General features: G+C 44.4%; 1 protein-coding gene and 1 pseudogene across 1 annotated transcript in view; one reads left to right on the plus strand and one right to left on the minus strand.

The window, feature by feature from the left end:
- The window catches only part of LOC148521559 (peroxisomal N(1)-acetyl-spermine/spermidine oxidase-like), a 57,178-nt gene extending 32,401 nt beyond the window's left edge, over positions 1 to 24,777 (plus strand). Inside the window, exons 4-7 of the mRNA XM_088474971.1 lie at positions 16,065 to 16,317; positions 16,967 to 17,079; positions 20,868 to 21,025; positions 24,532 to 24,777. Of these exons, the coding sequence (XP_088331097.1) occupies positions 16,065 to 16,317; positions 16,967 to 17,079; positions 20,868 to 21,025; positions 24,532 to 24,681 (674 nt within the window). The 3' untranslated portion in view covers positions 24,682 to 24,777. The remainder of the gene's footprint in view (positions 1 to 16,064; positions 16,318 to 16,966; positions 17,080 to 20,867; positions 21,026 to 24,531) is intronic.
- On the minus strand, positions 13,455 to 14,831 carry LOC148521560 (uncharacterized; annotated as a pseudogene).
- Positions 24,778 to 26,645: the final 1,868 nt, after the last annotated feature.

The raw sequence follows: 26,645 nt of genomic DNA on the forward strand, positions 1-26,645 counted from the left end.
AGCAAGGTAATAAGGTCAAAGGTAGCAGCGCTGCCGGTCTGCATCCCATTTGGACAATCACTGTTCCGAATGGAAATGCAGATGCGAACGGTGTAGTGCCCACGAGGGAAGTGGTAATGCATTGTCCTTGGACAAGAGCAGAACTAAATTCCATCATAAATGATTTCCCCGATCCCAAAAAGGAATTGGCCAAATGTCAAAGATTTTTGAGGAATTCGGGTAGTTCTCATGAGCCAACTAATAAAGATTGGCGTGTGGTGTTAAGGGCCTGTCTACCACGCAATACCGACGTGACAAAATTTATCACGGATTGTGTATTGGATGGTGACGTTCCCTTAACAGATCAACTAAACCAAGGTAACATTTCCCGCATTGTAACGCAATTGGGTATATATTTTCCAGTAGTAGTTAACTGGAACAAAATTTTCACCATTAGGCAAAAGGAGAGTGAATCTGCAGAAGATTATTGCGACCGGGCTCTGCAGGCTATCACCCAGTAAACTGGGTTAGAAGATATTAAAGATAGCACTCACCACAGGGGAATGATAGTCACAGTACTCATGGACGGTCTTAAAGAGAATTTAAAGACTCGGGTTCAGACCTCAAAACCTGGCTGGAGGGGAGTCACAATAGATACACTCATAGAATCTGCCATAGAACATGATAAAAACATCTCAAAGAAGAGAGAGACCCAGAGCAAAAAACTAATGGCTGTCAGTATCCGAGCTCTGGAGGGAATGACGGTAACATCACAGCCAACAGACATACTCGCATCTGCACACACACTTACACCTGAACAGTTATATGCCCTCACTAACCCCACGCAACAACAAACACAGCTCTATTCCACTAACCCAATACAACCACAGGTCCCATACTACTCACAAACTTCATATCCCACACAATACCCTTACCCTCCCTATCCTTACCCATATCCACCACCTTTACCCTCTGTTCAAACCTCACAACAACCCATGTCTTCACCAGATCCACAAATGTTTTAATTGTAAACAAACAGGACACTTAAGTAGAAACTGTCCAGTAAAAAGGGTAGGGATATGCACAGAGGCCAGCAAATATCCAGCAAGCCCCAGCTCCAATTGTGGCCATAAATGCTTTATTGGAGAATGGAAGCCAACGCTAGGGGTCAGGTCATACCTGTAGTCTACAGATAGTCAGGTTAACGGGAAGGGGAAGTACTAGGGAAGAACCGGTCATGATGGTTGATGTAGCTGGTACTGAATTTCCTTTTCTTGTAGACACAGGGTCGACCAGGTCAGTGATAAAATCTCCCGTTAATTTACAGGTGACCAACAAGACAGTACCAACAATGGATGTAACAGGTAAAGTGGAACATTATCCTTTAACAAAGTCCACAGAGGTTACTATTGGGCTGTTGCATAGCAGGCATTCTTTCCTACTGGCTGCTGCGACTCTTACTAACCTGCTGGGTAGAGACTTGTTATGTAAGATGGGATGTGTTATATATTGCACCCCTGATGGTGTATTTTTAGATATCCCAGAGAGAGTTGCACATGAGGTGCGGGATATGTTGGACACTCCCCAAAGGGTAATGTATCACTCTACAAGTTTAAATGAAAAGCCATCACAGGTAGATGAAATGTTGTCCCAAATTCCAGATTCCCTTTGGACTAAGGATGGACAGGACACTGGATTAATGGCAAACCTAAGCCCTGTAATGGTAAGTTTAAAAAGCAGTAGGCAAGCTGCAAAAATTCCCCAGTACCCACTAAAACAGGAGGTAGAATTAGGGGTTTTTCCAATAATTAAGCGATTATTGCAACAAGGAATTTTAGTTCGCACAGCTATTGTAGCCAACAGTCCCATCTTTCCAGTGAAGAAGAGTGGTGGGAGGGGTTTTAGGCTGGTACAAGACCTTAGAGGTGTTAATAAGGTAGTAGAGAGCCAATTCCCTGTAGTGCCAAATCCAGCTGTCATCCTGATGCAGATCCCACCAAATGCAACCCATTTCACTGTCATTGACCTCTGTTCTGCTTTCTTCTCTGTGCCTCTCCACCCTGACTGTCAGTATTTATTCGCATTTACATATAGAGGTGTACAATATACATGGACACGATTGCCCCAAGGTTTCATAGACAGCCCCTGTATATTCTCACAGGCATTGCACGACTGTTTACAATCTTTTCAACCTGCCAATGGATCTGTTCTAATTCAATATGTGGACAATTTATTGCTATGTTCTGATTCGTTTATGTCATGTTTGAATGATACTAAACTTTTGTTGTTTCATCTCTCGCATACAGGACACAAGGTGGCTAAGGACAAACTACAGCCGTGCCAATCCAGAGTAAAATATTTGGGACACTGCCTAACCCAGGGGTTACGACATCTCACAAATGATAGATTCCAGGCCATACAGAACATGACACTGCCGCAGAACCAGCAGCAAATTCGTACCTTCTTGGGAATGTGTGGATACTGTAGAATGTGGATCCCAGGTTTTTCTATTTTGGCCTTGCCTTTACAGGAATTAGTCTCTTCCTCAAAGCCCGATCGTGTCATACACACAGAGGAAACAGAGCAGGCTTTTCTTAGTTTTAAGGATAGTCTGACAAACGCTCCTGCATTGGGAATACCTGATTATGAAAAACCTTTTGATTTGTATTGTACGGAAGCCAATGGTTGTGCTGCAGGTGTCCTCACACAAAAACATGGTGATGCCAGTAGGCCCGTAGCATACTACAGTGCCCAATTGGACACTGTGGCAAGATCACTCCCCACCTGTTTGAGAAGTGTAGCAGCTAACACTCTATTGGTGAGTAAAAGTGAGGACGTAGTATTGGGTCATGATATGATTGTCTATACTCCCCATGCTGTATCTGCTCTACTGAACTCTGCTCAAACCAGACACGTTTCTTCAGCTAGATTTACCAAATGGGAACTAGCTCTAATCGCACCACCAAACATCACTGTTAACGTTGCAGCATGCTGAACCCAGCAACGTATTTACCATATGTACAACATGATGTACAAAGGGTGGAAGGAGACAATTTGCTGGTGGGAGGTGAGTTCAGCGGACATAAAGATGCACATGATTGTATGGAATATCTGAATCAGATCTTTACTGCTAGACCTGACATACATGACACACCTTTAGAGAATGTAGATGTGACTTTTTATATGGATGGGAGTTGTCATAGACAAACAGACACAGGTGAATTATGTACAGGTTATGCTGTTGTAAATGACACAGACATCATAGAAGCAAAACCTCTTGGTCCTCCTCACTCAGCCCAAGTGGCAGAGTTAGTAGCACTAACTAGAGCGTGTGAACTGGCAGCAGGCAAATCTGCTAACATTTACACTGACTCGAGGTACGCGTTCGGGGCGGTGCACGATTTCGGGGCTCAATGGTGTCTGAGAAATTTTATGACAGCAGCAGGCACACCATTTGCACATTCCCGACACATAAAACATCTTTTAGAAGCAATCCAACTGCCCAAAGCGGTGGCAGTAATTAAGTGTAAAGCCCATACATGTGAGGATGATCCGGTGTCACGGGCAACAACAGAGCCGATGAAGCTGCAAAATGGGCAGCAGGGTTAAAAATGTTTTCTCCAACTGAAAAAATTATGTCTTTCCAAACAATTGATATGTTGAAATTAATTGAGATGCAAAATTTGTGTTCAATTCATGAAAAATCCATGTGGAAGTCCAGGGGATGTGGGCAAGAGTCGTCCGGGCTCTGGAGGGACGGACAAGGTAAGCCAGTAGCCCCCAAGGCATACTATCCCAGCCTGGCAGCACACGGTCTGACTCATCTGGGAAAGCAAGGTATGTGCAAGTTGCTGAGAGCATTCTGGTGCACACCAGGTTTTCTTCACAAGCAGAAAAGATAGCAATGTCCTGTCTGACCTGCTTGAGGAAGAACATAGGGAAAGCGATCCCTACCGCACCGTCCCACATTCCACCCACTGATGGACCTTTCCAGGTGATACAAATTGATTTCATCCAATTACCACCCTGCAGGAATCTTAAGTATGTATTAGTGTGCACTGACGTATTTTCTAATTGGGTTGAGGCCTACCCAGCGGCCATTAATACTACTGCGTTTACTGCCAAGAAAATAGTTCAGAAATTTGTATGCAGGTACGGTATCCCTAAAATCATTGAGAGTGACAGGGGTACTCATTTCACAGGTGATGTGTTCCAAAATATGTGTAAGCTGATGGGTATTACTAGCCGACTTCATACCCCCTACCGACCGCAAGCCAGTGCCAAGGTAGAGAGGATGAATGGGACTATTAAAAATAAGTTAAGTAAAATCATGGCAGAGACTGGACTAGGATGGCCAGAAGCGTTACCTTTGGTCCTACATAGCATAAGGACCACTCCTAGACCCCCTCTAAATCTGTCCCCATTTGAAATACTGGGCCTAATTCAGACCCGCTCGCGAGCATAGGATGCTCGCAAGCGGGTCGATGGTGCCCTAATGCGCATGCGCACGATGGAGGGAGCTCTGTCGTGCGCATGCGCGAGAGCCGCATAGCGACAGCCAAGCTGTCGCTATGGGTCTCGCACCAAAGGGGGCATGCTGTCGATGGTGACTGACAGCACGCCCCCTTTGGTGGGCGTGCCAGGGGCGTGGCTGCCAGACGGAGCCAAAATCACTCCTGGGCTTGAGGCCACGAGACCCTACCGCAGGGTCTCATCGCAAGCCTGATGGTCGCGATGGTCTTGACCATCGCGACCATCATCATGGACGCTCGCTATAGCTCGCTAAACTGAAATTATTGTCCAATGATATGCCTGAAACTAACTGTCATGATGTTAAACCAGGAGAATATGTTATGATCAGAAATTTCTTGCGTTCAGGTTGTTTGACTGATCGGTGGGAAGGTCCGTATCAGGTGCTGCTGACAAGTACTACATCTTTGAAGGTGGCTGAGAGAGATACCTGGGTCCATTCCACTCACTGCAAAAAGGTCAATCAACCGATGGAGAAACAAGTCGGAGACAAGGCTGATAGCATGTACCTGTCGATCGCGAGCTTGTTCCGGGAGGATTGAAAAGGTCGTAGTGAGATACCTGAACTAAAATAAATTTTGCAGGTCTTGTTGTGGCAATGGACGGGCCTGCTGTGTTCATTTTCATATTCTCTTTTATAGTGTTCACCATTCTGGACGGTTCTGGGATATCCGGTTTCTGTGATGGGGACCGATTGAGGAGATGGGAGCTGATGGCAGTGCTGATGGAGTGGAGCCAGGAGGAGTGCTATGCCAATCAGGGGAGTGTCTGACCAATCTTAGTACTGTTATTGTTAAAAGAGCTGTTATTCCGGATACTGACACGGTGTGGAGGTTTATCATCTGAAGAGCTTTGTGGGTCCCTAGTTGATGAGAACTGTATTCAACGGTGCCAGCCTAAATATAACCCGTACTGGGGTGGGTATCCTTTAGAGGATTATCATAGCATGGTAGGCAAAGTATTAAATCAAACTGATTGCTTGGTGTGTTCATATGTGCCACAGGGACAACATAACATAGGGTTGGTGCCATTTCCGCTGAATATCATGGAAATTTTAGAATTACAGAAAGGGAAAACATTAGATGGAAAATTCCTCTCATCCAAACCACCTCATTTCAAACTCTATCAATTCCAAGTAGATAGATCACTTTTGTGTTTAAACATAACCAACCGCAATAAACCCGGGAGTTGGGAAGTGACAGGGAATAATCAGACGATGACCTTCTCACAAAGAGCTGATAATGAGTCCATAAAACATGATCTGTTACGCTCAATTAAATCTAGTGGGAGACATTTTAGGTACCGGTATACATTGAATCCCACCAAACAAATTATTGGTAAGGTGCCAAATGGTTATTGTGCTAAAATAATACAGCCAGAGACTTGCATGTACCAGATGGAAGACCCAGAAATAGGATTGTTTGCAAGGGAAATGTGCTTAATGATAATGATGCATACCATTCCTTATGTTCTCCCTGATAATGTATATTTTATATGTGGAAGAAAAGCGTATGTGGCTCTCCCCGAGTTCCGAAGGTTTTTGTTACCTGGGAAGAGTAGTCCCAGAAGTTATGACCCTCACACATGTTGAAATGCTTGGTATACATAAAAACACACCATCACCATATCTTCACACGCAATATGAACACAGAGGCAAAATAAATATGATACCTGGTGACGTGCATAAAGCCACTCAGTTAATTATTGAGACAACTGGCTTTCAAGTTTTAGTCGCACTGGATCCCACCAGGATCGCTCGGGGTATGTTAAATTTTAGATATATTCAGGAACTTGCTAAATTGATAGATAACATCACCGAGATGTACGATGACACATTCAGGTATACAGGGAGAGAATTGCAAGCGTACAAGAAAGAACTGGTGCAACACAGGCTAGTGTTAAATTATTTAACTGCTGTTACTGGAGGGTACTGCGTAACTCTGGCCACCCAATTTGGAGTAAAATGTTGCACCTATGTCACTAATGATAGCAGCGACCCCAAGGAGGTGATAGACCCGAAGATGGATGAAATTCTGCAGCTAAAATGGGAGTTTCGTAAGAACATTAATGCTTCAGTGGCTGAAGTAAGGGAGAAGATAGAAGGATGGGTTTCATGGCTGAACCCAGTGAAATGGTTCTCAGGCCTACGGGAATGAGTCCAGGGAGTGATCACCAGCATAGGCAAATTCTTGATCCTTATACTAATTGTCATTATACTAATTGGCATATGTGTCTGGGGTGTTCCTATTGTGTTGAAGTGTGGAAAATGTAAAAATAGAGTAAAACGAGAGAACGAAACTATGATGGTGGTCAGTAATGACAATATGAATACCGAGGTAAATATAGAACTGTTTTACAACCCTGAACTAGGAAATACCATCATTTAATGTATTATATTTAGACCTGCATAGAATGTATTATTGAAATGTTATTTTTAAAACACCTCAGATAATGTAAAGTCTCAATTTCCCTTCAAGACTGCCTTTATAAGACTGGTGCATCCCCACACCTTTCACATGATCTTCCAAGATCCGCGGTGTGCGTATAATAGTAGTTTTATGTCCCCACTCAGACATATTATTGATGGATTAAGAACCACCTTGTGCCATCCCATAATAACACTAAATGGTATATAAATGTAGCCTAAAATTAAATTTTAAAAACAGATTGTGATAGCATGTTGGTTGCTATCAAAGGGTGGACTGTCGAAGCTGGATAATTGGCTGAGACAAGATCAGTTTAAAATTGAATCGCAGCGACGCCATCTTGCGACTGGCCACAAGATGCCATCTTGGAAATGAGATCGCAAGACGCCATTTTGCGAATGGCCGCCCAAGCGCCATTTTAGATAAACTCACAATTAAGTACATATGGCGATATTACTATTAGCATTAGGCGATTGCATCTTTCACCATTTCTCATACACACATTAATACGCACAATTGCTCTGTTAACTAGTCGCATATTAGCGAATGCATAAGATCTTGTATGAAAACGCTGTTTATTAGCTTTATGCGCACGCATCTGCCCCAAGTTAACTAGCGTCTTTATATCACACCCCGCATACTTACACACTACATATTCATATAAAAGGTTTAATAAGCTTTAAGGTATAAGATTTAAGTATGTTCATTTATTATAATTGCTGTGAAATAAAGATTATTTGGTAACTAAGGTTTTATACGTGATAAGTAAGTCATGTTTGGTATTGTACTGATGCGTTCACTTTCAACAGTATTCCGGTATCATCGGTGTGGAGATCGCATCATGCACTCTCAACTTATGGACCGCAGAGACTTCAAGCAACAAAATGTACATATTATGACCAACTGTTAGGATGTTGCATGAGGCGGGAAACCAGAGATCACCAGTTGTTAGAGGCTGGTTTGTGTCTATTTGAATCAACCTGTTAAATGCTCTGTAACAAATGCATCCCCCTTGGGAACCAATGGCATCAGCAACAAAACTTCTCTATTGTGTTGTCTATGTCTGGGGGGTATAAATATGTGTGCTCCAACCCTGGGTTGTTAGTCTTCTTGCTGAATGCTGATTGACAAGGGTTTCTTGCTGATTCCTACATCTGGTCCAGAAGCGCTGCGTATGTATACTGTACTTGGGTCTGTATAATTCCTTTGCACTGAATTGTATTTGGATCAATAGCGTGTAACTGACTGTACTTTTACTTGAATAATACTTTGTGCTTTGTAACCACAAGTTCTAGGTCTGGAGTCTTTATTTACTGTATGACTGCGTATGCAAATTAGCGTCATCCTTAGAAGGTATAGGCAGGATATTAGAAGGTATAGGAAGGAGTGTATAGAGGTTCAAATTCAGTATCGTTTATATAGTGCAGTATATATGTGTATATATATAATATATATATATAGTAACACGGGGTGTAGAAATAAAGACTCACGTCAGGCAGGTACTTAGTAGAGCAATGTCTTTAAAGGCAGCAGACACTGCACTTTAGCATACATAGGCTTAGGCCTGAACACACAGGCACATAGCATAATTAAACAAATGAAAGTAAACGTCCCAGCACTTAATGGTCCGTATGCTGCAATGACCTGCAGCCACAATCTGCCATGTTCTTCTAGCACAGCAAATCTTTTCAGTCCCTGGCACTAAAGAATCTTTGGGCTACTAAACTGGGCACTGGGTGGCGTCAGTACCCAGAGCACTGGGTGTATGAGAGTTTTAAACCCTTTCTGTCTCTCAGTGATGAGCTGCAGCTGGGTTTGTGGCAGTGGCGGAACTCCCGGAGACAATGGAGTCATTTGCCACCGGGTGCCAGCCCTTAAGGGGGCACCTGGCTCCATTGTCATCCGGGCCGGCCACTGCTGAGGAACTACATGGAGAAGAAGCGCCGCTGATCGGCGCTCCACCTCCAGTGGCATAACTACAGGGGGTGCAGGACCACACCCCCTGCACCCTCCATTTGCTCCTTTGCTCCTTCTCTTCCCCCCCTGGTGCCAGGGGCAGCCGGAGCTTACTCCTGAGCTCCGGGTCCCGCAGTGCACTATGGGAATGACGTCATGATGTCACTCCCATAGTTCCAAGGATCAGGCGCCGGGGACGGAAGGCAGCAGGACTGGAGCGGGGATTAAGGTATTATTTATTTATTTTTTGTGTGAGTGCGCGTGTGGCGGGGGGGGTGCTCACTACAGGGGGATTACTAGGGGTGTGCTCACTACAGGGGCTTACTACAGGGGGCATTACTAGGGGTGTGCTCACTACAGGGGCTTACTACAGGGGGCATTACTGAGGGTGTTCTCACAACAGGGGCTTACTACAGGGGGCATTACTGGTGGGGGGGTGCTCACTACAGAGGCCTACTACAGGGGGCATTACTGGGGGTGTGCTCACTACAGGGGCTTACTACAGGGGGCATTACTGGGAGTGTGCTTACTACAGGGGGCATTACTGGGGGTGTGCTCACTACGGGGGCATTACTGGGGGTGTGCTCACTGCAGGGGCTTACTACAGGGGGCATTACTGGGGGGGTGCTTACTACCAGGGGCATTACTGGGGGGGTTCTCACTACAGGGGCTTACTACAGGGGGCATTACTGGGGGGGTGCTCACTACAGGGGCTTACTACAGGGGGCATTACTGGGGGGTGCTTGCTACAGGGGGCATTACTGGCGGGTGCTCACTACAGGGGCATTAATGGGGGGGTGCTCACTACAGGGGGCATTACTGGGGGGGTGCTTGCTACAGGGGGCATCACTGGCGGGTGCTCACTACAGGGGCTTACTACAGAGGGCATTACTGGGGGGTGCTCACTACAGGGGCTTACTACAGGGAGCATTACTGGAGGGAGGTGCTCACTACAGGGGGCATTACTGGGGGGCTGCTCACTACAGGGGCTTACTACAGGGGGCATTACTGGGGGGAGGTGCTCACTACAGGGGCTTACCACAGGGGGCATTAATGGGGGGGTGCTCACTACAGGGGCTTAGGCTTACTACTGGGGGCCCTACAGGGGGCTTACTACTGGGGGCCCTAAAGAGGGCTTACTACTGGGGGCATTACAGGGGGCTTACTACTGGGGGCACTACAGGCTGCTTACTACTGGGGGCATTACAGGAGGCTTACTACTGGGGGCATTACAGGGGGGGCTCTACAGGGGGCTTACTACTGGGGGCACATTGTAGCTTACTACTGGGGTCCCTACAGGGGGCTTACTACTGGGGGCATTACAGGGGCTTACTACTGGGGGCATTACAGGGGCTTACTACTGGGGCATTACAGGGGCTTACTACTGGGGGCACTACAGGGGCCCTTACTACTGGGGGCACTTCAAGGGACATTACTACTGGGGCACTGCAGGGAGCATTAGTACTGGGGCCACTACAAGGGCATTACAATTGGGGGCACTGCATAGGGGGTCAACTACTGGAGGTACCGCATAGGGGACCATTACTGGGGGGCACTGCATAGATGGGCACTGCATATGGGGACCTTTACAGAGGGCACTCCACAGGGGGACCACTACTGGGGGAACTGTATAGGGGGGCGGCGGCAGCTGGGGCTGGCATAGGTGCTGGGGGGTTGGTTAACTTTAATGGGGGGGGAGGCACCAACATTTATCTTGCCTCCGGGCACCTGGGATGAAGTTACGCCATTGGTTTGTGGAACTGTGAAAACCCGGAGTTCCAAATCTCCCTTGCTGCTGCAAACTGCACAGGCTTCACTCTAGCCTCCCTTGGAGGGAGCTGATCCCACAGGAAGACAACCCCTCTCACCACAATATATGTCTGTCTGGCTGTCTTTCTATCTGTCTGCAGTGCTGGGTATGTTTTTATTTTCATGTGGGCGCCAATATGTTTTTAACATTTGGGGTCAAATGTTTTTTTTTTTTAAGCCTCTCATGCCAGTGGGGGAGGGGGGTTTTACAGGATTTTGCTATGGGACCCACAAAGTTCTAGTTATGCCCCTGCTAGTTTTCATATAAATATATCGCTTCTAGTTCTAGGGCATTTATAAGCTTTCCTCTAGAAGATAAGAGGTTACTGTACATCATCTAAATCAGTTAGTTCTAATTCACTTCCTTTATTCAATCCTATACTGTAGTTTATAACTGTCATTTGAAAGATTGTGCTAGATAAATGACAGCTAGAAGTTGATTGGTTGCGTTGCATAATTTCTCCACTCTATCTCTCTCCAAAGCTTAGTACATCTCCCTCTATGTGAGTTACATTGAATGCTTATTTTGTGTCACAGGCTGTATGTACTACAATCCGCATTTTGAATGCAGATTGTAGTGTGATATTACTGACTGAATTCGCATTGCGAGTTCAGCCAATATCACAGGGATTTACTACAAAGCTTGCGATAAAGCTCTGTCCCTGCGAATCTCATCCGCACACTTATCACAGTATTTTCTAAAAAAAATACAGTGACAAGTGCTCGTGCATTTGCAGACTGGCCGCCACTAATCCCCACCCCCACCGTTAAGCCCCACCACCAGTGATCACGACCCCCTACCCCCTCAGCCCCCCCCCTCCGTCAATTGCACTTACCTCCGGTCATCGGGACTCCGGTGATTTCCTCCGTGATTCCAGTCAGCTGATCTCCCATGCTGCACTGGGACCTGGTCAGCTGACCGGGTCCCAGTGCAGGATGGGAGACCAGCTGACCGGAGGGAGGACATCACCGGACACCGGAGCCCCAATCACCGGTACCTGGACTCTGATAAGTTTTTTTTTTTTCTAGTTAGCAGTGATCAGCGTGTGGTCTGTTTAGACCATAAAGCTTATCTCTGGAGCCGGCTCCGGGCTCTGCCTGTTAGTGCGGAGCAGGAGGCCGGTAACCGGGGGAGACCCTGGATAACGCCACCTCCAGGTGGCGTTATTATCACAGGGCTTCCCTCTGTATTTTTTCACATTTTATGTTTAGTAACTTTGGCAAGATCACATTTCCCATTACAATTATGGGAAAATGCGATCTGATTACTAAAAATAAGTGAAAATTAGGGGTTGGAGTAGAATTTTACGAATTCTACTCCAATTGCCCTGTAGTAACTTTAGGTGATACTAAAATAATGTGAAAAGGGTGTGAAAACACCCTTTTTCACTTTATTTTAGTAAAAAATAATGTTAATAAAAAGAGCCCTGAGGCACTGATTATTTGCATATAATATATGTAACACCCCCAATTTGGTGGGATGTCAGTGAGTGGATCGTACCTGCTTTTCCTCTGGAACCTGCTTGGGCATAGATCAGTGCAGTTCCTCCTTCAGGCTCCTCCTATCACAGCAGAGAGACAGGAGAACCCCCAGAACCCAGCGCAGAAACCAGACCAATATAAAGAAATGGGGGTTTATTACTCTGAATCACTATTCTACTAGGACAATTCTAAATGAAGATTAGAACAGGCAATATTGTTGCAATGCAAAAGGTACACATACAGGATATCACATTAATAAGCTTAGGTTCACTCTATACATACTGTATACTTCTAATAAAACCTCATGCTAAACATATGAATGCCAACCTGCTCCCTCTATGTGTTAGAGGTAGTTAAACTAAATATACAAAGTTGCAGTTGTAGTTGGCAGAATCTCAAATGGTTCAACTATAAATTCAATAGATAGAAAGCACAATGTCCCTGTGAGTACTCAGAATTCACTGTACAGCCTTTCGTTGGTGCACAAACTTTATAGATGATACTGAACTGTATTACTGATATCCAAAATGGTGTCACTGTCTGCCTGTTCTGTGTTATGCACTACTGCTGTATATCCTGCACAGTTCTGTGTTATGCACTACTGCTGTATATCCTGCTGCAGGCTTCTCTCACTGTACAGCAGTAAGCTGGATGCCCTGAGATCACAGACTGCTATGTGCTGACTGATCTCAGTCTTTACTGGGGTGCTTTTTACTTGCCATGTGCTGTAATGCTTGGGCTACCTGTCCAGATGCCAGCACTTGTCTTTGCAGCATACACACTCTCTCCTCTCCTTTGGGCTGCAGCAGCTTTAATAGATATGTGTCCTGTCAGCTTCTCTTGTCCTGCTGCCTTACATGAGAGGGGTCTTCTCCTCACAGTCACCACGATCAGCTGCTGATCCCTGCTCTCTGTGCCCTCAGTCACAGCACTCTCCAGCACACACCATGGCTCCTGCCACGCTCCTCTCTCAGTCTTGAGCAGAACTCACTGGGCTTCTCTAGCTCCACCCCCAACAGCCTCTCTCTAGTTTCCCTCCTTAAGGCTGGCAGAACCATCTCCAGGGGATCAGCAGGGTCCCAACTCCTGGCCATTAACCCCTTCCATGCTGGAGAAAACACTGCAGGTTTGGGGGTATCACATGCCTCCCGGCTTAAATATTGCATGTCCTCACGCAATAAACACATTTGCAAAGTCAGGCAAAGGATAGTCTCTTGAACATCACTGCATAATCAACAACATAACATTCACATCAAAGTTGAAAACAGCAGTTTAGACTCTACAATGAGCAGGTAACACACCTTTGTGACTCTTCCTGGACCTACATATAGCCTGCTGCAACATGAAAGTGAACTCCTCACCGCTTATAGTGGTGTACTCACTATCTGGGCCATGTTTCTCTGGGTAAAGATATGTCACAACCTCTTTAGCTACACTAGGGGTTTCTACAGGGACATTAGATTCAGACTGTGACATTAGAAAATCTAGACTATTGAGTTTAAGGGGTCTCGATCCCTCTGCCGTGGCCATGTGGATAACTTCTTTAGTGTCTCTTTCCTGGTCAGTGGTATTTGAATCTGCTTGACTGGGGTCAGCCAGACTGGAATCTGTATTTTTCACTTTCAGTCTGCTCTCATGTTCCAGCTCTGAAGGGGGTTGCGGCCTAACTACATCCTGTAGGCTCAGTTGCACCATTTCACTAGGTTCCTTCACATGCCGTTCGTCTGTTCGTCTCAAGCATTCACTCTGCTCTGGGGTTCTCCCCAACGATTCACTCTGCACTGGGGCTTTGGGTTCTTGCAGTCTGTGTTCAGCTGGTATCATCTGGTGATATGGTAGGTGCCGACACCTCCGGTGAGACTGTGGAAGATGATTGTTCCATCTATCAGTTGCACTTTCAACTGCTCTTGTCCTTTCTCCACCATCACTGTTTTGATCATGTTGCTGAGTATTAAGTAGAGTAACTCCATGACATGGATAACGCCAATGTTGCTTGCGATCTGTTGCAAATTTGCTATCTCGTACCGGAACACCACCTGGAGCAGTCACGTTAACGGCTTTTATGCCTTTCTTTCCATTCGCCAATTCAAACTCGACCATTTCACCACTTTCCAGGCTCCGGAAGCACTTTTTCTGGTTGGCCTTCTGAATGCCAGTATAATGCACGTATACTCTCCTTTTAGTGTCGATTCGCTTTATAAATCCGTAGCCACGTGGTACATTGAACCATACGACTTGACCTGAAAATCTTCTTGGGCTGGCTCGCTGATCGTCACCAGTATACAGTACATTAGACACTGTAACTTGGTCCAGGCTTACTGCAATTGGACCTACATCTCTTCTTGAGGGCTGTCGACAATTCCACTCAATGTGACCGCTTCGTTTGCATCGTCGGCATATAGGTCTCCCTCGAGCGTCGAACTGATTAATTAGTCGTCTTCCGGTCTCTCGGTAAACATCCCATTGGGGTTGGTTTCACACTCTGCAGTCTGGACACCACTCCTCACGTCTGGTTACAGCCCGTTCCTGTTTCAGGTCTCTTATTTCCTTTCTCATCTCGGTGAGCAACTGGTTGAGTCCTGCAACCCTGTCAGTCATTTCCCTGATCCTGTTGTCGTCTGCAGCTGGGTTGCCTTCTTGCAGTTCCATGGTCGATCCTGTTCGTAGACGCCAAAATGTAACACCCCCAATTTGGTGGGATGTCAGTGAGTGGATCGTACCTGCTTTTCTTCTGGAACCTGCTTGGGCATAGATCAGTGCAGTTCCTCCTTCAGGCTCCTCCTATCACAGCAGAGAGACAGGAGAACCCCCAGAACCCAGCGCAGAAACCAGACCAATATAAAGAAATGGGGGTTTATTACTCTGAATCACTATTCTACTAGGACAATTCTAAATGAAGATTAGAACAGGCAATATTGTTGCAATGCAAAAGGTACACATACAGGATATCACATTAATAAGCTTAGGTTCACTCTATACATACTGTATACTTCTAATAAAACCTCATGCTAAACATATGAATGCCAACCTGCTCCCTCTATGTGTTAGAGGTAGTTAAACTAAATATACCAAGTTGCAGTTGTAGTTGGCAGAATCTCAAATGGTTCATCTATAAATTCAATAGATAGAAAGCACAATGTCCCTGTGAGTACTCAGAATTCACTGTACAGCCTTTCGTTGGTGCACAAACTTTATAGATGATACTGAACTGTATTACTGATATCCAAAATGGTGTCACTGTCTCTGCCTGTTCTGTTATGCACTACTGCTGTATATCCTGCACAGTTCTGTGTTATGCACTACTGCTGTATATCCTGCTGCAGGCTTCTCTCACTGTACAGCAGTAAGCTGGATGCCCTGAGATCACAGACTGCTATGTGCTGACTGATCTCAGTCTTTACTGTGGTGCTTTTTACTTGCCATGTGCTGTAATGCTTGGGCTACCTGTCCAGATGCCAGCACTTGTCTTTGCAGCATGCACACTCTCTCCTCTCCTTTGGGCTGCAGCAGCTTTAATAGATATGTGTCCTGTCAGCTTCTCTTGTCCTGCTGCCTTACATGAGAGGGGTCTTCTCCTCACAGTCACCCCGATCAGCTGCTGATCCCTGCTCTCTGTGCCCTCAGTCACAGCACTCTCCAGCACACACCATGGCTCCTGCCACGCTCCTCTCTCAGTCTTGAGCAGAACTCACTGGGCTTCTCTAGCTCCACCCCCAACAGCCTCTCTCTAGTTTCCCTCCTTAAGGCTGGCAGAACCATCTCCAGGGGATCAGCAGGGTCCCAACTCCTGGCCATTAACCCCTTCCATGCTGGAGAAAACACTGCAGGTTTGGGGGTATCACATATATGCATAAATGCTACCTAATGTTTGTGTGGTTTCAGGATTCCTGAAGAAAAGAGCCATGGATTTCCTGAGCCCTCCTCTACCATCAAGCAAAATTCAGGCAATTAAGAATTTGGGATTTGGAGTCATTAATAAGATCTTGCTGGAATTTGAAAAACCCTTTTGGGACCCAAACTGCACCTCTATACAGCTGGCGTGGGAAGGTGATTCTCTTACTGAGCCCGAGAAAGACCTGAAGCAAAACTGGATGAAGAAACTGCCTGGATTTGTGGTCCTGAAGCCACCAGAACAGTAAGTGAGACCCAGATTGTAGGACACATTTTATAATAGGAGTCATAAATCAACAATAGTGATTGCTCTTTCAGTGTATTAGAAATAGACTATCTAAGGGCCTGATTCAGCAAGGATTGCAACTGCGATTACGCATGCAATCGGCCGATTGTTGCATTCTGCACATGCGTATGCATCGCAGTGCACGAACACTCCACTGCGATCGGGACTGCGATCGCAGTGACTACGCAGACCCATCGCAGAATGATTGACAGGAAGTGCTGTTTGGGGGTGGTGGTCGGCGAAATGCAGGCGTGCCAGTGTGTTTGAATGATGGTGCAGGGGTGTGCATAAATTAGCCACTACGATGCCATACACAGCTTGGCATTTCACTGCGAGCGATGAAGTTTGCAATTCCTGAGTGAGGTCATACCTTGTGCAAGTGTGCATGAGGCTCCGATGGTACTTGATGTTACCGATGTATTACGGATGTGTGTGAGGTAAGGTGGGCGTCCTTATGTTGTGCTGCGATGACATAGCGATTGCAGTGGTTTAGCATATCTTCGCAGTGAGACTGCATGCGTAATCGCTATTGCGATCCGTACTGTATCATATCCTACGTATGCTAGCTGTAACATTCTGATATTCTTCACATATTGTCTGTTTCCAGGCCTGGACATGTGCTGTGTGCTTTCATAGCTGGAGAAGAATCTCAGTATATGGAGACATTATCAGATGAAGAAGTCCTCACCACAATGACTGCTCTTCTGAGACAGTTCACAGGTAATCAGAATCCTGCCCAGGGGTCAGCTCCAAGTCAGTAGATCAAACTCCTGAGGAATTAACTTTGCAGGTAGTTGAGTCAGTGCAGCACACAGTGGGCTTCCAGAGCAGTGATAGGACATTGATAAGGTAATAGGCTTCAGTATAACAATGAAAAGAGTAAGTCATACAGTCAAAGATGGATTTGGACCTCATAGGGACCTAGGCAACATACCAGTTTGGGGCCCCCCTCCCTCAAACAATCCATAGCACTATAACTTAGCATGTGCGCAGTGCGATCACAGTACGTGTGCAGTCTACAGATAATCGCCCAGATGTGTGAACATCGGCATTGTATACAAATCTGAATCAAGCCCTAGGTCTTTTGGAAGTAGACTTAAAACCTGTCACATTTAAAGTTAGCCAACCGATCACATACAGTGGATGAAACCATTTTGTGTGTCCAAATATTTCTCATCCTATCAAAGAACATCACTTAGGGCTCTATTTATTAACATTATTTTTACTAAAATAAAGTGAAAAAGGGTGTTTTCACACCCTTTTCACATTATTTTAGTTTCACCTGTAGTTATTACAGGGCAATTGGAGTAGAATTAGTAAAATTCTACTCCAACCCCCAGTATCACTTATTTTTAGTAAAGCAGATCGCATTTCCCATTATTGTAATGGGAAATGTGATCTGTGTGCAAGTTACTAAAAATAAATTGTAAAAAAATACCGGGGGAAGCCCTGTGATAATAACGCCACCTGGAGGTGGCGTTATCCAGGGTCTCCCCCGGTTACCGGGCTCCCACTCTACTCTAACGGGGAGAGCAGAGGTGGGAGCCAGTACCAGTAATCAGCTATGTGGTCTAAGTAGACCGCAAGCTGATTACTGTAAAAAAAAGAAAAAAAAATTAAACATTTTTTTTTTTCCTTACCTGAATCCAGGGAACGGTGATTGGGCCTCCGGTGATGGCTCCTCTCCGGTCAGCTGGTCTCCCACAGTGCACTGGGGCCCGGTCATCAGGTGATCGGGTCCCAGAGCAGTATGGGAGATCACCTGATCGGGAAGCCCGGAGAAGATCACCGGAGGCCAGGAGGATGCAGGTAAGTGTAATGAAGGGAGGGGGGGTTGCGGGGGTCCGCGATCGCGGGGGCGGGGCTTAGCGCCGGGTGCGGGGCTTAGCGACGGTGGGGGGGTAGTAGCGGTGGTCGGTCGGCGCATGCGCGGGCTCTTAGTCGCGGTATTTTTTCCGAAAATACCGCGACTAGAGTGCGGATGGGATCCGCAGGGACAGAGATTTATCACAAGCTCTGTCCCTGCAAGGGATTTATAGTAAATCCCTGTGATATTGCCTGAATTCGCAATGCGAATTCACTCTGTAATATCACACTACAATCCGCATTCAATATGCGGATTGTAGTAAATAGAGCCCTTAGCAACATTGTCACTAGTCCCTAGTAAGTCGATAGATTGCTTACTCACGATTATTGATTCAGGACCTTGTATAATACACACACTTTTCTTTTTTTAAGTACACTATAGGATTTTATTCTCAAATACTCTGTAATATAGATTGATTTATGTACTTTTTATGTTTTTATGGTAGGTGGGGAGTGGGCAAGACTGCCTTATAGTACAAGTATATGACAAGTACCTAGCATAAAATACCATAATGCTGAATTCATGTACTAATAATAACATGATCATCATAATATATATTACAATATACTTGTACTGTAAGGCAGTCCTGTCCACCCCACCTACCATAAAAACATAAAAATTACATAAATCAATCTATATTACGGAGTAATTGAGAATATAACAGTACCCTGTTTGGCTGCTGTGCTTCCCTGAGATTTGGGTCTCTGCAGCTCTGCCTGTCCCTCTGACCTCTGCTCCTTTGCGTGCTGCTGGTGGGCGGTGGCAAGCCTGGCAGAGGCTGATGTGTGTGCTGGGGTGGGCCAGAGCTAGCTGAAGCTGGATGGGGCAGCTGGGTCTGGGCGGGGCGAGACGATCCTGGTTTTGGAAACACAGGGGACAAAGAGTAGGGGACCCCTGTATTTTCCATAACCAGCACCGGACTCTTTCTTTCTAATAAAGGGGTCCCAGTCTCCTGGGCACCCCAGGCCTGAGCTGATAGCCCGGGGCTATCCCCGACACCCCTGACCGGTGAGTGCCGGGTTGATTTGTGTAGAAATGTGGTGTAAAAGATAGATGTAAACATATTGTCTTTTGCAGGTGTACTACAGGTCCCAGCAAGCCTCCCCCGCATGCTGATACTTGGAGAACCACATGTACCAGCATGTGGGGCATTACGGGCCTGATGGTACCTGTAGTTCACATGCAAAAGAAATATTAAAATAAAGACAGTACACACTCACCGTGACAGCAGTATAAGTTTATTAAAACATATATGCACACTCACATTCACATATACTCACTAGTATCCCTGTAACCATTCACATCCACTTGTCCATGTACAAATCCACAGATAAGTGTAAAAGGTACAGGTATCCGTGGATTTCTACATGGGGAAATGCTCCAAAGTGGTCACGACACGCCTGCATTTCAGTCACCACCACCTCACCCCCATTGACAACCACAAATGGTCCCTGTCTGTTGATCGATTAGTGAAATAATTCCTCACTGCGAGTAACAACAGTAATGAAACAACACATACAAAGTGCAACTCATGCGTGTGCCCAGATCACAGATAATTATTCAACTGAGAAAACATCAGCATTGCCTCCATCTTTGATTCAGGCCCTAAATTGCTGAAAAATCAAAAGAAAACCGCAGCTTCAAACACAAATGACCATCCCTTTTATTCCCAAATTCTTGTCATAAAAAGTCATTGAACAATTGAGGTGCCTCTGGCCGGGGAGTTATATCTCCAGAGGACCAGACTCTATGCCATACTTGTCCACCCTCCCAATTCGTACCAGGAGCCTCATGAAAATCGTGTGCCGCTACCGCCCACCGGAAAGGCAGGCAAGCCGCCGACCCGTCCAGCCACCCCCGCGATTGCAATAAAACCCCCAATTTGGGGGGGAGGGTGGTGCTTCTATTCACGCTGAATCGCGTCATCATGGGCCCGCCCCCTGCTTTACAATGCCGAAAATCTCTGCATTGTGTAGCGGGGCTAAAATTATGCTATTCCATGTCCACGCTCCCACCTCCATTGCCGGATAGTATCCCTGGCCACGCTCCTTCTATCGCGCCACGCCACCCTGCTTGTCCAATCCTGGCTGCCCCCTGCAAAATGTCGGCAAGCCTGCCCTATGCTGAACAGCACAGACTATTGTATACATATTTTTTTTTATACAACATACAGCAAAGCACAGCATGCCCGGAAAGTGTGAGCTTTAAACCCACCACGTAACGCAGTCAGTTTGGGTTTGCACCCCCCAAATCACTCAGAACACACTGCAAAATTCTCACTCTACTATATTCTCCCCAGAGTCTTTATAATAAATGCTATTCATTTGATAAAGAAGAAAAGGTATCATGTCCTGTGCATTTCTAAGCAGGTAGGAATAGTATTGCTACCCTCAGCTTGGTCATTTGCTAAACCTAGATGTAGTACAAAGTACAGCTATGCAGCACACTCCTTGTACATCACAATAAATAATGGTGTTACATATAACAGTACATGACACTTGTGTGCAGCACGCCTGTATATAAAACCGCTTCAAAGTTCATACATCCAAGATAATGAAATACCCAGCACTGAAAACCGTATTAAGACCATACAAGTAAGTGAAGATGATAGCAATATTTATCTTCTCCTTATCTCATATAGGGAACCCTAACCTTCCCCCTCCAATCAGCATCCTGCGCTCACAATGGTATAGCCAGCCTTATACTGGTGGCTCTTACAGCCATGTGGCAGTGGGCAGCTCGGGAAGAGATCAGGACATCCTAGCAGAGCCACTGCCTACAGACAAAGATGCTCTAAAGGTAATGTATGTGGTAAATAGCCAATAAAAAAAGTTTTGTAATGTTGATTTTGATTACATTTATTAAAAGATATACAGGTGTGGCAGCCTTTATTTTATCAATAGTATATGAATTGTGACATCATAAATCTATGTTCCTTGATAATGCCTGATTTTGCAGTCAGGCAACTATTAGCTCAAAAAATAAAAGGGAAAATACTTGTCTCTTTGTTTGGTGCACTATTGAAGTTGTTATGTAAAAAATAACCTTTATTTCAAATTGTGTACCGTACCAGTGAAATATTAAAGCATACCCCCCAAATGTCCCGAATCCAGCGGGATAGTCCCGTTTTTCTGGGGCTGTCCCACCCGCGGGCCACAGTATCCCGCGGTGGGAGGGAAGTTGGGGAGACCACACAGCAGAGCAGTGGGTGTGCAGGAGGAGAACAGATGCTGTGCGCATGCGCACGGCATCTGTTCTCATGTGATAGGACTGCCTGGTGGCTGCCCAGCATCTTGGAGAGTGCTGGGCACGACCCCATAGTGACGAAAATGGTGGAAGCCGCGAGGCTCCGTCCTGTTTCCAGTAGACCCCACCCCTTTTGTGTAAACCACGCCCCCTTTTTGGTCGCGTGTGCCTTTGGCGCGCGACCTGTCCCTCCTTGGGAGGTTGAAAAGTTGGGAGGTATGATTAAAGCAATACTTGATATTAAAGATAAAATGAAGTAATAAAATTTGCAAAGTTGTAAAATAAACAGATTTTAATTTCTGGTGTCGTATTGCTCTCAATTTTATATATGTAGGTAAATATTGCCTTATATTATAGGATGAGGGTGTTCATCAATAAGAGGGAACACCCTCATCCCCTAATATAAGGTATTACATCAGAGATTTTCAACGTTTTGAACCCGAGGCACACTACACAAGACTTTTAAAATTGCCAAGGCACACTATCCAGCTATGCGGTGTGTGTGACCAATTAAAAAACATAAATTTTGGCTCCCACATTAAATACACACACATTGGCCTCCTCAGGAATATACACATTACATTGGCCTCCTGAGGAATAAAACACACTACATTGGCCTCCTGAGGAATAAAACACACTACATTGGCCTCCTCAGGAATAAAACACACTACATTGGTCTTCTCAGGAATAAAACACACTACATTGGTCTTCTCGGGAATAAAACACACTACATTGGCCTCCTCAGGAATAAAACACACTACATTGGTCTTCTCGGGAATAAAACACACTACATTGGCCTCCTGAGGAATAAAACACACTACATTGGCCTCCTGAGGAATAAAACACAGTACATTGGTCTCCTCAGGAATAAAACACACTACATTGGTCTTCTCGGGAATAAAACACACTACATTGGCCTCCTCAGGAATAAAACACACTACATTGGTCTCCTCAGGAATAAAACATACTACATTGGTCTCCTCGGGAATAAAACACACTACATTGGCCTCCTCAGGAATAAAACACACTACATTGGCCTCCTCAGGAATAAAACACACTACATTGGTCTTCTCGGGAATAAAACACACTACATTGGCCTCCTCAGGAATAAAACACTACAGTACAAGTGCGCTGATCTGACCGCCGCGGCACACTAGTAGAAAAACACTGTATTACTTACTTACAATACTATAACATACAAAACTGAGAGGGAGACGACACCAGAAATTAAAATCTGTTTATTTCACAACTTTGCAAATGTTATTACTTTAAGTGATCTTTAATATAAATTATTGCTTTTAATATTTCACTGTTACAGTACACAATTTTAATTAATGAAATAAAGGTTATATTTTACATAACAAGTCTATAGTGCACCAAACAAAGAGACAATCCATTTGCCTTTTCTTCTTTGTATAATCATACTTATTATCTTTGGCAGCGCCCCCGCATGAATAAGACATATTATATGTCATAATAATAATTTGGGGTTACAGATGAATTTTAGAGATACTTACTAGTACAGAAGTTCTCCCAATATTCCCTTCCTCCATTTACATAAACTATTAGCACAACAAAGGGCGGAAGTTGCTGAATAATCACATTTTGATCAATATGATGGTCAGACCTGGGCAGAACAGCAAGTTGCCCTAAACAAAAATGTGTTTATACAAAAAAAAAATACAATAACAACATTCCATTCTGTTGGCTTTTCTAATGAACATAAAGGCGTGGAGACAATGCATATTTGGAAATGTTCATAATTTGTCTGCCAATATTTTCTGGCAAATAATCCCATTCTTACACCACAAATCTCTGTGCAGAAAGGATCACACAGGGAGAATACTTGAAGTCATCTAACTTTAGGGGTAAATGCATCAAGCCCTGGGGGTTTATTTACGAAGTGTCGGTTTGCAAAAATGTAAAAGGGCAGAGCTTTTACTAGTAAGACACGACTAATAAAAGCACTTTCCTTTTAAATATCAGACATAAAAAACGAACAGACGTGTCGGGTCTTACAAACTGTCACTTTGCAAATAAATAACCAATCAGCTTCTGACTGTCATTTCAAAGACTGTTAGATAAATGCCAGTTTTAGAAGCTGATTGGTTGTTTTGGGCAACTTCTCCACTTTCTTTCTCTCCAAAGCTTGATAAATCTCCCCCTAAATGTATGGATATTTTTGGTTGCTGCTTAAGTTTGTATTATCTGTATGTTATGTTTAGGATGACTTTTATGAGCCTTTTATTTCTAACAGCCTTTTTCATTATTTAGTTTTAATTTAAGAGCATGATAATATCACATTGGGGGTCTATTTACTAAGCAGTGTTAGGAGACAGAGTGAAAAGTGATAAGGTGCCAGCCAATCAGCTCCCAACTGTCATTTTTCAAGCACAGCCTGTGAGATGACAGTTGGGAGCTGATTGGCTGGCACCTTATCACTTTCACTCTGTCTCTTAACACTGCTTAGTAAATAGACCCCTAAATGATCTAGATTAGCTTAAGTGTACAGTGAAATATGGGAAATTTCTGTTACGATCAATACAAAAATGTAAAACATTGCTTATGGTAAGCAAAGAAGGCCAAACATGCTATACACAAAACCACTGGTGTCACTAGGGGGCTTGCAGGCCGCACAGGGTGACACCATCCGAGGGGGTGACTCCAAAATAGCAGAGCTGTTCTACTATACTGGTGTCACCCCGTTGGATGGTGTCACCGAGCAGCCACACTGCAAGGAGATGCTGTGGACTGCCCCCAGCAGCTGCCAGAGAGTTGGGTAAGGCCACTGAGTGCTGAGAATGGGGGGCATGACATGCGATCATCCCCCCAAGATTGTGACACATAAGGGGCATGGCTTCATGGAGCGAGGCCACGCCCCCATGCAGGCGCGCACATGCGGTTTCATACCACAACCGCACCGGGTGTCATGTAGTGCCGCTACACAAAACAAGTACTGTGTAGGTGATTTGATCTATGTAATAAGTAAGTAATATCATTCTAAATGAAAAAAAAAAAACATTGTGAAATAATCCATCTTACTCTTCTTTATCATTCAGCCTTTGCAGGTTCTTTTTGCTGGAGAAGCCACAGAAAGAAATTTCTTTTCTACAACTCACGGTGCTCTGATGTCTGGCCGGAGAGAAGCGCAGCGATTAATTAGCAGATATCCAGGGCTGGAAGCTACTCATAGCAAAGCCAAGCTCTAGACAAAACTAATTATGAATTTGCACTAATGAATTATTACTAATATATAACTTAAATAGTGCATACAAATAAAAAACTACCCCCAATAAAAAAGTTTATTAAACAGTAATTTTACTACAATGTTGACCTTTTGTATGGTGCAAGTCTGTTTAAATCCAGGAATCTGGTGGATTATCCCCCCCAAATGAATAATCCCTCCACCAGTAATGGTATTTTAAAATATTTGATATAGAACTATACTTGACAGTGATTCCAGTGCTGAAAGACTGGTGTACATACATTTCACTTTCTTCATCTACGTGGAGATAGTTTGAGGGATCAGCAGGCCCCCTAGCGCTATATTTGTAATATTATATATAGCACATTACATTACAATCAGGCTCATATTTTTGCTCCAGACCGCGTTTCTGTATTTCCTCCTTTAGGGGCCTATTTATCAATATTGGTGAAAAACACCTAATAAGTACCATTCAGTATCACCACAAGAATAAGTTCTTTACCATAGCAAGATGCCACAGACTTCACAGTTTCCTCACAATTTGCTCATGCACCGGATCAAGTTCATGCATGCCCATTAACTAAGACTTGCCTGTCCGAATACAGCATTGATCATTTATACTTAAATGCTTACACAAATATTCACAATCTGATAATTACAATTTGTGAAATAGTTCACAATATTTTCTGTTGGCAGATCAACCTCAATTGTTAATTTCAGAGCTACTCATATAAAAAAATAAAATAAAAAGTGAGACTAAATAGAGATATGATGTTAAAAATCCCTCTCCCCAGTCTCCACAACAGTGCCTGCTGACGTCATCTGTAGATGGCATCAGCTATAGCCTTTAAGCTCAGAACACATTTTTTTTGTAGTTTGATTAATTGCACAAGATCACAATTCCTTTGGAAGCGATGATATCATGGCTATGCTTATTGAACACAGGAGGTAAAACTATTGATAAATGCAGTCATTACTAAAAGTCTGTGGAAACAGGTTTTCTCCAAGCTTTCATGAAAAAATAGATGATAAACAGCCCCCCATTGGTGCAGCATTCCATGTAATGCCACCACGGCCGTATTAAGGTCTATAGAAAAGGGGGCCCTAAGGTCTGTAGGGGCCCCTAGGCAACACACGTGTGGCGACCCCTATCAATGACATTATTAAAGTGATATATTGGCAATGTTATGAAATATATATAAAACATACACCGTAGCTATATATACATATATATGGTGTATAATATATGTACTATATATATATTTATATATATATATATATTATATACACTCCTTTTGACTGTCACTCTGTGTATATAAATGTTATTTACAAGCTGTTGCAGTGAATTTGTATATAAATCCTTGGAGTGACGCCGATGTGTTTTTCTATATATTATATACAGTATATATATATACACATTATAAGGGCACAGTCGTGCCCTTATATTACGGCTGAATCTAAAAAAAAAAGAAATATCCATAGAGAATTCCAAAAGGGGTGGCATGGTGTTTAAGGAACTATACCTCAAAAGCTATAGGAAGTACCGAGCTGACATGGGCAGGTAGATCTGTCACTGGGTGCTGCATGCCAAATTTCAGGGCAAAAAAAATAAACAATTAGGACTTGGGAGTAATCTAAAGTTCCAACTGTCAGTTTTTTTCTGACACTCAGTTAGGACCACTTTTCTGCTGTTCTCTACGGTGGATTTTTGGGAAGGCATAACTCAAGGTAGGGGGTGAATTTAGACTTGTTTTATTAGGTAGCTATTGTTCCAGGGTAGGGCCTTTTAGGGTTCAGGTAATTGTGAAAGTTACAGTTTTTAAACTATTACCTCACAATTGCACCATTATAGAGATAGGAAGATTCAATAACTTGCGCAGCCTCAGTAGGAGCCTCCAGTACGTGTACTAACTGTGGCTTCACTTGGATGCACCAAGATGGCGGTCCTCTGTGGTCGGTAGCGGGGGC

The sequence above is a fragment of the Taudactylus pleione genome, unplaced genomic scaffold (assembly GCF_031769625.1).
Source record: "Taudactylus pleione unplaced genomic scaffold, aTauple2 ptg000157l, whole genome shotgun sequence".
Lineage (NCBI taxonomy): Eukaryota > Metazoa > Chordata > Amphibia > Anura > Myobatrachidae > Taudactylus > Taudactylus pleione.